Source organism: Pristiophorus japonicus, chromosome 4 (assembly GCF_044704955.1).
Source record: "Pristiophorus japonicus isolate sPriJap1 chromosome 4, sPriJap1.hap1, whole genome shotgun sequence".
NCBI lineage: Eukaryota > Metazoa > Chordata > Chondrichthyes > Pristiophoridae > Pristiophorus > Pristiophorus japonicus.
Genome location: NC_091980.1, coordinates 130,708,361 through 130,719,209, shown reverse-complemented (window position 1 = coordinate 130,719,209; position 10,849 = coordinate 130,708,361). Strand labels below are relative to the sequence as shown.

Here is a 10,849-nt window from a genome sequence, read left to right as displayed (position 1 = left end):
CCCTGTCACAGATGGGACAGATATTCATCGGGGGAAGGGTGGCACTGATTTACCACATGCTCCTTCCGCTGCCTGACCTCTTCACGCTCGCAGCGTTGAGATTCGAAGAGCTCAACACCCTCCTGGATGCACTTTTTCCAACTAGGATGGACTTCGGCCAGAGTCTCCCAGGCATCAGTGGTGCTGTCGCACTTCATCAGAGAGGTTTTGAGGGTGTCCTTGTAACGTTTCCACTGCTCAACTTTGGCTCGTTTGCCATAAAGGAGTTCCGCATAGAGCAGTTGCTTAGAGAGTCTCATGTCTGGCATGTGGACTAAGTGGCCTGCCCAGCAAAGCTGATCGCATGTGGCTCGTGCTTCAATGTTAGGGATGTTAGCCTGCACGAGGACACTGATGTCGGTGCGTCTGTCCTCCCAGGGAATTTGCAGGATCTTACGGAGGCATCTTTGGTGATATATCTCCAGCGACTGGATGTGCCTTCTGTAAGTCGTCCATGCCTCTGATCCATGCAGAAGGGTGGTATTACTGCAGCCCTGTAGAGCGTGAGCTTGGTGGTAGGTTTGAGGGCCTGGTCTTCGAACACTCCTTTCCTCAGGCAGCCGAAGACTGCACTGGTGCACTGGAGGCGACATTGAATCTCCGCATCAATGTCTGCCTTTGTTGACAGGAGGCTCCCGAGGTATGGGAAGTGGTCCACGTTGTCGAGGGCCACGCCGTGAATCTTGATGTCTGGGGGTCGTGCTGTGCAGCGAAGACAGGCTGATGTGGACCTTTGTCTTAAGGATCTTAAGTGTAAGGCCCATGATTTTATATGCCTCGGTGAATACATCGACTATATCCTAGAGTTCAGCCTCAGAATGTGCGCAGACGCAGGCGTCGTCCGCATACTGCAGTTCAACGACAGAGGTTTGGGTGGTCTTGCACTGGTCTGGAGAGGGCATAGGTTAAACTGCTTCCCACTGATTCTGTAGTTTAGTTCCACTCCAGCGGGGAGCTTGTTGACAGTGAGGTGGAGTTGGCAGCGAGGAAGATTGAGAAAAGTGTTGGAGCGATGACGCAGCCCTGTTTGACCCCGCTTCAGACGTTGAATGGGTCTGTCACAAATCCGCTGATAAGGATCACGGCATGCATGTCGTCGTGGAGCAGGCGAAGGAAGTTGACAAACTTTTGGGCATATCCAAAATGGAGGTAGGACGCTCCATAAGCCCTCAAGGTCGACTGTCTCAAAGGCCTTTATAAGATCGAAAAATGCCATGTATAAGGGCTGGCACTGCTCCCTGCATTTTTCCTGCACTTGGCGTGCTGCAGAGATCATGTCCGTTGTTACCCGTAGGGGCCGAAATACGCACTGTGGCTCCGGACGGAGCTCCTCGGCCACAGGGAGAACACGGTTGAGGTGAACTGAACCATATCCCTGTGCAGCATGTTAAGTTTATATAGAACCTTGGCTAGACAACACTTGGAGTATTGCGCACAGTTCTGATCTCCATAGAATTATATAGAAAGTTAGAATTAATAATCTAAGAGAGACTTCAAAAGAAACTTCTTTACTCAGAGAGTGTTCAGAATGTTTAACTCGCTATCAAAAGGAATAGTTGAGACAAACAGCATAGACGCGTTTAAGGGGAAGCTGGATAAACACGTGAGGGAGGAAGGATTGGAAGGATATGCTGATCGGGTTAAATGAGGTTGGGAGGAGGCTCAGTGTGTGAAGTCAAGTCCTCTCAGTACTTCGCTCTCCATGCTCATGATTGAAAGACTATTAAATCGATCTTGTCCCATTCGGTTCCTCACCTCATTCTTGATGTGTTTTACGTTCAAAAAGAACCGCTCACCACTGCAATTTGCCAGGCTGAATGGTCTTTTTCTGTGCTGTAAATTCTATGTAATTCTTAAAACAAGGGCATCTGTAAAGTTTTTCACATCGAGTGAGCTGAAGAATTTGTTTTATCTGAAACATGAAGTCGTCAAACCCATCAGCACGCAAAACCCAACATGACTTGTAGAATTGTGTCTCATCAACGTATGAATTGTGGTGACATCGATACCCCAAAAGTGCCATTGAGAGATGCAAAGATTACGATAAAACAGTGGTTATGTTACTGGACAAAAATTCAAGGACTGGACCAATGAACTCTTTTGGTAGCAAACAAAAAACATTAAACCATGCCCCCCGATCTGGGGGAAACACCAAACATTTACAAGGCCCTTTTATTTTTTTGTGTTTTTTTTTGTGTTTTTTTTTGGGGCACAAAATCGTATTTTTTCTCCAAGTGCCCCCTATAAAAGGGGAGGGGGACACTAACAGCACCGGCAATTAAAACAAATTAACTTAAAAACATAAAATCAAATTAAAATTTGGTTGCCGGGCGTGATGATGCACTCCAGTCCCTCCGTTGCCCACCTCTCACGGAAGGCCGCAAGTGTACCGGTGGACACCGCGTGCTCCATCTCCAAGGACACCTGGACTAATGATCCAAAGTCCCACCGCGGCAGCTGGGGAATTGAAATTCAGTTAATTAAATTAAAATCTGGAATAAAAAGCTAGTATCAGTAATGTTGCCCAGGGAGCTATCGGATTGTTGTAAAAACCCATCTGCTTCACTAATGTCCTTCGGGAAGGAAATCTGGCCGATATGACTCCAAACCCAAAGCAACTGCCCTCTGAAATGGCCTAGCAAGTCAATCAGTTATAACAAACCGCTACGAGAAACAATAATTAGAATAAAACAGGATGGACAACCCGGCACTGATCTTGGCACCGGCTTCTGACATGACAATGGTACACCCAGTCCAGTCGACCCTGCAAAGTCCTCCTCACTAACATCTGGTATCTTGTGCCTAAATGGGGAGAGCTGTCCTACAGGTTAGTCAAGCAACAGCCCGACATAGTCATAAGCACAGAATCACACCTTTCAGCCAATGTCCCAGAATCCTCCTTCACCATCCCTGCGTATGTCCTGTCCCACCAGAAGGGCAGACACACCAGAAGTGGCGGCTCAGTGGTATATAGTCGGGAGGGAGTAGCGGGAATCCTGAACATTTACTCTGGACCTTATCAAGTCTCATGGGATCAGGTCAAGCTTGGACATGGAAACCTCCTGCTGATTACCACCTACCGCCCTCCCTCAGCTGATGAATCAGTACTCCACCATGTTGAAGGCCACTTGAAAGAAGCACTGATATTAGCAATAGGCTTCAATATCCATCACCAAGAGGGGCTCGGTAGCACTGAGCAAGCGGGCTGAGTCCTGAAGGACATAGCATCCAGATTGGGCTTCCGACAGATGGTGAGAAAATCAACACAAGGGAAACACCGACTGATCTTGCCCTCAGCAATCTACCTGTCACAGATTCATCTGTCCATGACAGTATTGGTAGCAGTGACCACCACACAGTTCTTGTGGAGACAAAGTCTTGTCTTCACACTGAGGACACCCTCCTTCGTGGTGACTGGCTTGACCACAGTGTTAAATGGAATAGATCCAAAACAGATCTAGCAGCTCAAAACTGGTCATCCATGAGGCACTGTGGGTCATCAGCAACTGCAGAATTGTATTGCACCACAATCTGTAAATTTATGGCCACACCTCCAGCCAAGATGTTCCAGTACAGAGACACTGGCATCTACCCAACAATGTGAAAAATTGCCCTTGTACGTCCTGTCCAGAAAAAGCAGGACAAATCCATTCAGGCCAATTACCACCCCATCAGTCTACACTCAATCATCAGCAAAGTGAGGGAAGATTTTGTCGCCAATAATCTGCTCACCGATGCCCAATTTGGGTTATGCCAGGACCACTCGGCTCTTGATCTCATTGCAGCCTTGGTCCAAACATGTACAAAGGAGCTGAATTCCAGTTGAGGTGAGAGTGACTGCCTTTCACAGCAAGGCAGCATCTGATGGAGTGCAGCATCAAGTAACCCTTGTAAAATTGAAGTCAATGCGAATATAGAAAACTCTCGATGAGCTGGACTCATATCTAGCACAAAGGAAGTGGTTGTTGGAGGTCAATCATCTCAGTCCCAGGATATCGCTGCAGGAATACCTCAGGGCAGTGTCCTTGGCCCAACTATCTTAAGCTGCTTCATCAATGAACTTCCCTCCATCATAAAGGCCAGAAGTGGGAATGTTTGCTGATGATTACACAGTGTTCTGTTCCATTTGCAAGACATCAGAAAATGAAGCAGTCCATGCCCACATGCAGCAAGACCTGGATGACATTCAGTGTGGGGCTGATAATGGGCAAGTAAAAATGGCAGCACACAAGTGCCAGGCAATGGCTATCTGCAAAAAGCGAGAGTCTAACCACCTGCCCTTAACATTCACTGCCACTAAATTCCCCGGCTTTAACCCCTGGGGGGTGATCGCTGATCAGGAACTGAACTAGCCCGGCTGCATAAATACTGTGGTAATAAGAGCAGGCCAGAGGCTGGGTATTTTGCAGTGAGTGTCTCACCTCCTGACACCCGAAAGTCTTTCCAGCATCGACAAGGCGCAGGTCAGGTGTGTGGTGGAATACTCTCCACTTGACTGGCTGAGTGCAGCTTCAGCAATCATCAAGAAGCTCGACACCATCCAGGACAAAACAGGCAGCTTGATTGGCATCCCATCCACCACCTTCCACATTCACTGCTTCCACCATCGGTGCACCATGGCTGCAGTGTGTACCATCGACAAGATGCACTGCAGCAACTCGCCAAGGCTTTTTCAGCAGCACAAGCCTTCCCACGAGCTCTAGCAATTAGAAGGACAAGGGCAGCAGAAGTTTGGGAATACTATCGCCTGCAAGTTCACCTCCACGTTACACACCAACCTGACTTGGAAATATATCACCATTCCTTTTTCGTCACTGCAGCAAAATCCAGGAACTCCCTCCCGAAAAGCACTGTTGGAGTACCTTCACCACAAGACTGCAGCGGTTCAAGAAGATGGCTGACCAGCACCTTCTCAAAGGCAATTAGTGACGGACAATAAATGCTTTCCTTGATCTCAAACATTGCGGGTCTCTATAGCTATTACTCACTTCTTTACCCACACAGCTGAACAGAAAATCCACAGCAGCAGCGGTGCATTTACTGAGCTACCCGCAGTAATAACTCTGAATGCAAAGAGCACAGATGCATTTAAGGGAAAGCTCGATAAACACAAGGGAGAAAGGAATAGAAGGATATGCTAATAGGTCTCGATGAAGTGGGGTGGGACAGGTTTCATATGGAGCATAAACCACAGCATGGGCCAGTTGGCCCAAATGATATTTTTCCTGTGCTGTAAATTGTAAGAAATTCTTAAAACACGAGCACCTGTAAAGTTTCACATCGAGTGAGCTGGAGAGTTGTTGATACATGAAGCCATCAAATTCTTCAACACGCAAACCCAGGCCGACTCGTGGAACTGTGGCTCATCAATATATGACATTTTGTAACATCGATATCCGAAAGGCGCTTGAATGTTGCCAAGACATTAACGTGGAATATCTGTACTCGGCAATTTAATTGCACTCAACACAGTTCTCAGCTAAATTACTAAAAATAACTTGTAAACACTGGATTATTGGAACTGCAGCAATACCATTTGTATCGATTCATCGCCACGAAGGAGAGAAATGGAGATCTAATCAAGGGTGAAAGTAATGAAATTCACAATGGTAATAACAAAAAAAATTGATAGGCTTATAATTGAGTATTGTGGCCAGAAATGGGTTTGACATCTTGTGCCTTTTGCTTTGTGGAATTAAATATATTTACTCCTTCACCAACTATTAAATGTTGTTAGAGTATCGTTAGTCTTGCGATACCTTACCCAATTCCTTATTCATGTGAATGGAGGTTGTGTTGGTAAGTTATTCAACCATGATAGGAGCAGGCAGAGGAGAAGCTGTTCCAGAACCACTAGAGTATCCACACTAAGCACTGAAGTTATGACAGCTGTTGCTTTCTCTCCTCACCCAATTGTAGTGCCCAGAGTTCAATGTGCTGAGATATTGCTTTTCTGTCTACAAAGCTTAACAGCAAGCCTATAGCAGCATTGATGAGTCCCTTTACTGAACTAGCTGGATAACTGAAATGGATCTGTTGCAGCTATTGAATACAAACTGCTGTTCATTCACAGGGCAGATAGACTAAATAGGAAGCGAATCCAGGACTTTTTCTTCATTGGACTGAAATGGTGCAACAATGAATTACTGGCAAATTGGCCCTGAGTTTAGCAGATGTTACATCTTGTTGGATTGAATTGTCATTTGTACAAAGATAGATAATTGGAACAGGTAATTGTATACAGCTTATCAGTCCCAAGCTCTCGAGATACCTTCCAAAACATCTCTGTACCTCCTCACTACATACCTCTGACCAGACTTTGTCACTGGGCCAATATCCCATAGGGCTGCCAGTTGTCTAAACACACCATTGAACATTTTAGATCTTATAACAGGTGCCTGAATGGCCCAGTCAATACATAGACATTACACAAGGGGAAAACACATTTCATAGGACTGAATCACATATAAATGTTGCACAGCTCAGTGTAATTCTTGTTTGATGGAAATAAAGTTATGTTAAATGAAAAATAAGTAACCACTTAAACTTCCAAGGTGACAAAACACAGCCCAATGTTGAACAGTTTATTTACTGTTATGGGTTTCAGCTCTTTTTGTACAAAGTCACAAGCCTTCATTCCCTACAGGATAGGGGCCTGATTATATAAATACAAGTACAAAACACAATAAGCTTGAGCCCAGTCAGTTTATTCACTCTCCCCTAGGGTGTGCTTGTCAAACAAGTACACTCCCATGCCATTCTCAGGGGCTCCCAGTCTCTTCAGGTTGGTGATGTGATCTCCAAGCTTCTTGATCATCTTCACTTGTTCATCCAAGTAGTGGGTCTCCAGGAAGTCACACATCTGAAAGAGAAGAGGGAAATAAGTTATGGCCAGTCGCAGATATCAAGGATCAGAGCATCCCCCCCAAGTTAGGATTTTAATTCTCTAGGAGTGAAGGATCAGGTAGGGCAATTGAAATTGATGTACATTTGCTCTAATGATGCAGTAGCTACTGTACAATGTGAGCTTAGATCCTAGAAACATTGGGACCCATTTATTTCTCAATGTCCACAGTAGGCCAACTTCATGGTCCTCTCCCCCACCCCCTGAAGAACCAGAGAGACCCCCCCCCAAAAAAAAAAACAAAGCTATTGGGCATGGAGCACTTTTGAAACAGCTCAAGGATAGCAATGTTCCACCACCTCCAAGTTGCCCAGAAACCCACATGAGGAACTTACATGAGGGTCAGTGCTCCCAGTGGAGGTTTTGTGCAGATCCAGCAGACTCTGGTTCACATTCTTCTCCATCTGCAGAGCTCTCTGCAATGCATCCAGACCATTGCTCCACTCATCCTGCTCTGGTTTCTGAAGAGGAAAATCAGAGTTCACTTACAATGGAACAAACAAAATACAAAAGACAGAACAAAGGAAAATAGGATTAAAAAGCAACCAGAATTCCATTTTACCATAAATAATGTCACAGGAATATAGAATTACTGAATTCCACTACCACAACCATGGAATCAATTGCTTTAGGAGATATTTGAAACAATCAGGTCTAAGGGTATCCAGACAGACAGCCACTAGATAATTGAACCAAACCTTGATGTCAGACAAGATGATCAGTCCTCCACGGTGATTCTGGAATTGCATCAGTTTCTCAGCATGCTCACGTTCCTCATGTGACTGCTCCTTGAAGAACTCAGCAAAGTGACACAGGGCAACATCATCCCGGTCAAAGTAGAAGGACTGCAGAGAAATTAAGACAGCCTATTTCGACCTTGATCTTCATATACAATGCAAGTGTTATTTTTCATCCAAGTGAATGAATTCTTAAAAGATAGACACCATTTGTAAACTAGCAAAATGCCATTGACTTCATCAATTGGAGTTGAGCCTCACCTCCCCATAGCATGATGAAAGTTTTTGCTTTGCTGGTTGAACATGAAATATAATCCTGAACTTTAGTTTTATGTCCAGTCAAACTAAATTCTACTCCTGGATAAGCAATACCTCCTCTACTTTCTGTCATTCACACAAGAGTGTGTCAGTCATCAGGTGGATGTGAAAGATCAAGGAGAGATTGAGCAGACTGAGCCTCTATTCTAGAGGTTCAAAGGATGAGAGGTGATGTCATTAGGAATGTACACAATTCTTACAGGGCTTGAAGGATTGGATGCAGGGAGGATGGTTCCCGCTGAAGAGTCTAGAACCAGGGGTCATTGAGGACTAAGATGAGGAGGAATTTCTTCACTCAATGTGATGACTGAGCCTCCACAACTCCTGGGGTAGAGAATTCCAGTCAGAGTATATTCAAGAGCAATAGATTTTTGGATAGTAAAGGATATGGGGACAGTGCAGGAGGTGGAGTTGAGGTACAAGATTAGCAATGATCTTAGTGAATGAGCCATTGGTCCCTCAAGCCTTCTCCATGTTCTAGATACTACTGCAGGAGCTAACTGCAGTGTCCTGGCTAATATTTATCCCTCAACCAACACCACTAAAACAGATGATCTGATCATTATCTCATTGCAGTTTGTGGGAGCATCCAGTGCACTAATTGGCTGCTGTATTTCCCACATAACAGGTAACTACACTTAACTCCTTCATTGGCTACAAAAGCACTTTGGATATTCCAAGGTAGTGAAAGGCATTATAGAAATGATTCTTATTCCATTCTAATCAAAGTTTGGGCATGGAGTGAGAAAAATCCTCCACTCCAGTAGTTTACACAGCAATAGTGCCATAAAGATCTCAGCAGTGAGCAGGGCTCCAACAGCAGGATTCTCAGTACATCACCTCCAATTAATGAGAGCACTAGTGAGAGCCTACCCACATTTCACTCACTGCAGTCCCCACTGAAATTGAACATTGTTTCAGGCCAAGAGGGCACTGACCAGGTTTGTGCTCTTCTGTCACACACTCAGGCAGCAACTGAGCTGGTTTCCAATATTAAACCTCAATAGAGGGCAGCTGCTGTAGAGAGCAGTCCATGAACTCAACAAGATCCCCTATATTACACACCTGAAGTTCTCACTGCCCAAAGACTCTGCTCCCCCAGCAAAGTAAGGCCAGAGAAATACAACTTAAAGCCAATTCATTGAACTGGAGAATTAACAACTTTTCAGAATGCAGCAACAAGGAATACACAACTCACCATGGAGAGATAAACATAGGAGGAACAGAGCTCCATGTTGATCTGCTTGTTGACAGCAGCCTCACAGTCCTTGTGGTAGTTCTGACATACTTGGGAGGCCATCTTCACTATCTTATATCTCACTATCCTCTGCACAGTTCTGGAACTCACAGTGTCTTGCACAAGCTCCTGTATTTATACTATTGGAACAGCTGCATTCAAATAGGGTATGACATCACCAATGATGATTGAAAATCCCTCAGAGCCAATCAGGAATCTTCCCTGAATTGAGGCACCAATTAACAGAGGAGAGGGGGTTTGGGGGAGGGTGCTGGGGGAGATCAGTCTTGGTGATGTCACTGCCTTTGGGTTCCTTGAACGTCTTCAAATCTGAAAGTGTGCCGTTGTTTCACGCTCTCACTTGAATGAAATGATAATTTTCTACTTTCGCCAAAGGGGTTTTTCATAATCTGGCGAAGTTTGTTAATTGCAAGTTTCTGTGGCACTGAGACAATATTCAAAGCAATCAAGTCTTCTTGGTGCATTTACAAACCAAGCATTGGCCAGCGGAATGGAATTTCATTCCTGTGGGTGTGAACTGCCCCCAGTTCGAATATAGAGAATTGGCATGTGTCTGAGGATTGGCTACATGGGGGCATCAACGATCTGTCATTTTCATTCTCATGGAATGATGCCTGGTAAAATTCAATATATTGAGTGAGAATGAGAGGGAGTGAACATTACTGAACACATTGTCACCCACATCTCCATTTGATAGAGGGATTCAAAATCATGAGGTGTCTGGACAGAGTCGATAGACAGGAACTGTTCCCATTGGCAGAAGGGTCGAGAACCAGAGGACACAGATTTAAAGTGACTGGCAAAAGAACAAAGGCGACATGTTTACACAGCGAGTGGTTGGGATCTGGAATGCAATGCCTGAGAGGGTGGTGGGGGTAGATTCAATCGTGGTTTTCAAAAGGAAATTGGATAAGTACCTGAAGGTAAAATTAATAGCAGGGTTGTGGGGGAAGGGCGTGGGACTGGGACTAGCTGAAGTGCTCTTGCAGAGAGCTGGCACAGGCTCGACGGGCCGAATGGCCTCCCTCTGTGCTGCAACCATTCTATGATTCTATGATTTGCTCCGGCGTGTTTTGGGGCAGGCTTGATGGACCAGCTGGTCTATTCCTGCCCCTCAATTTGATGTGTTAGACGTGTCCTTTTACAGTCGGCTTTCAGTGAGGCGAAAGAATATTTCAATCTGATCGAAATGATGAATATTTAAATCTGATTGAAATGATGAATATTTAAATCTGATTGAAATGATGAGGCTCAGATATGCTCTAACTGTCTGGCTCATCATAGATTCTATCAGCACAGAAAGAGGCCATTCGGCCCATCGTGCCTGTGCAGGCACTTTGTAAGAGCGATCCAATTAGTCCCACTCCTCAGCTCCTTCCCCATAGCCCTGCAACTTTTGTCAAGTGTATATGCAATTCCCTCTTCAAAGTTACTGTTGAATCTGATTCCACCGCCCTTTCAGGCAGCGCGTTCCGGATCACAACAACTCGCTGCGTTAAAATAATTGTCCTCATCTCTCCCCTCTGGTCATTGACCTTTCATGCTGGTGTATCTCGGAGATCCAAAGCCGTGACGTCTGGTTTCAGTGCAGAA

General features: G+C 45.2%; 1 protein-coding gene across 1 annotated transcript; it reads right to left on the bottom strand.

Annotated features, from left to right (window-relative positions):
- Positions 1-6,745: 6,745 nt before the first annotated feature.
- Positions 6,746-9,298, bottom strand: LOC139262607 (ferritin, higher subunit-like). The gene is made up of 4 exons (XM_070877765.1): positions 9,197-9,298; positions 7,642-7,788; positions 7,279-7,404; positions 6,746-6,901 (listed from the first exon to the last, which is right to left on the bottom strand). The coding sequence occupies exons 1-4, from the start codon at positions 9,296-9,298 to the stop codon at positions 6,746-6,748; spliced, it is 531 nt and encodes a 176-aa protein (XP_070733866.1).
- Positions 9,299-10,849: the final 1,551 nt, after the last annotated feature.

Coding starts and splice junctions, on each gene's coding strand:
- LOC139262607 (XM_070877765.1), bottom strand. CDS start 9,298: ATGGCCTCCCAAGTATGTCAGAACTACCACAAGGACTGTGAGGCTGCT. Junction 7,789..9,196: donor CCTATGTTTATCTCTCCATG/GTGAGTTGTGTA, acceptor ATTTCTCTGCAG/TCCTTCTACTTTGACCGGGA. Junction 7,405..7,641: donor TCATCTTGTCTGACATCAAG/GTTTGGTTCAAT, acceptor TTTCCTCTTCAG/AAACCAGAGCAGGATGAGTG.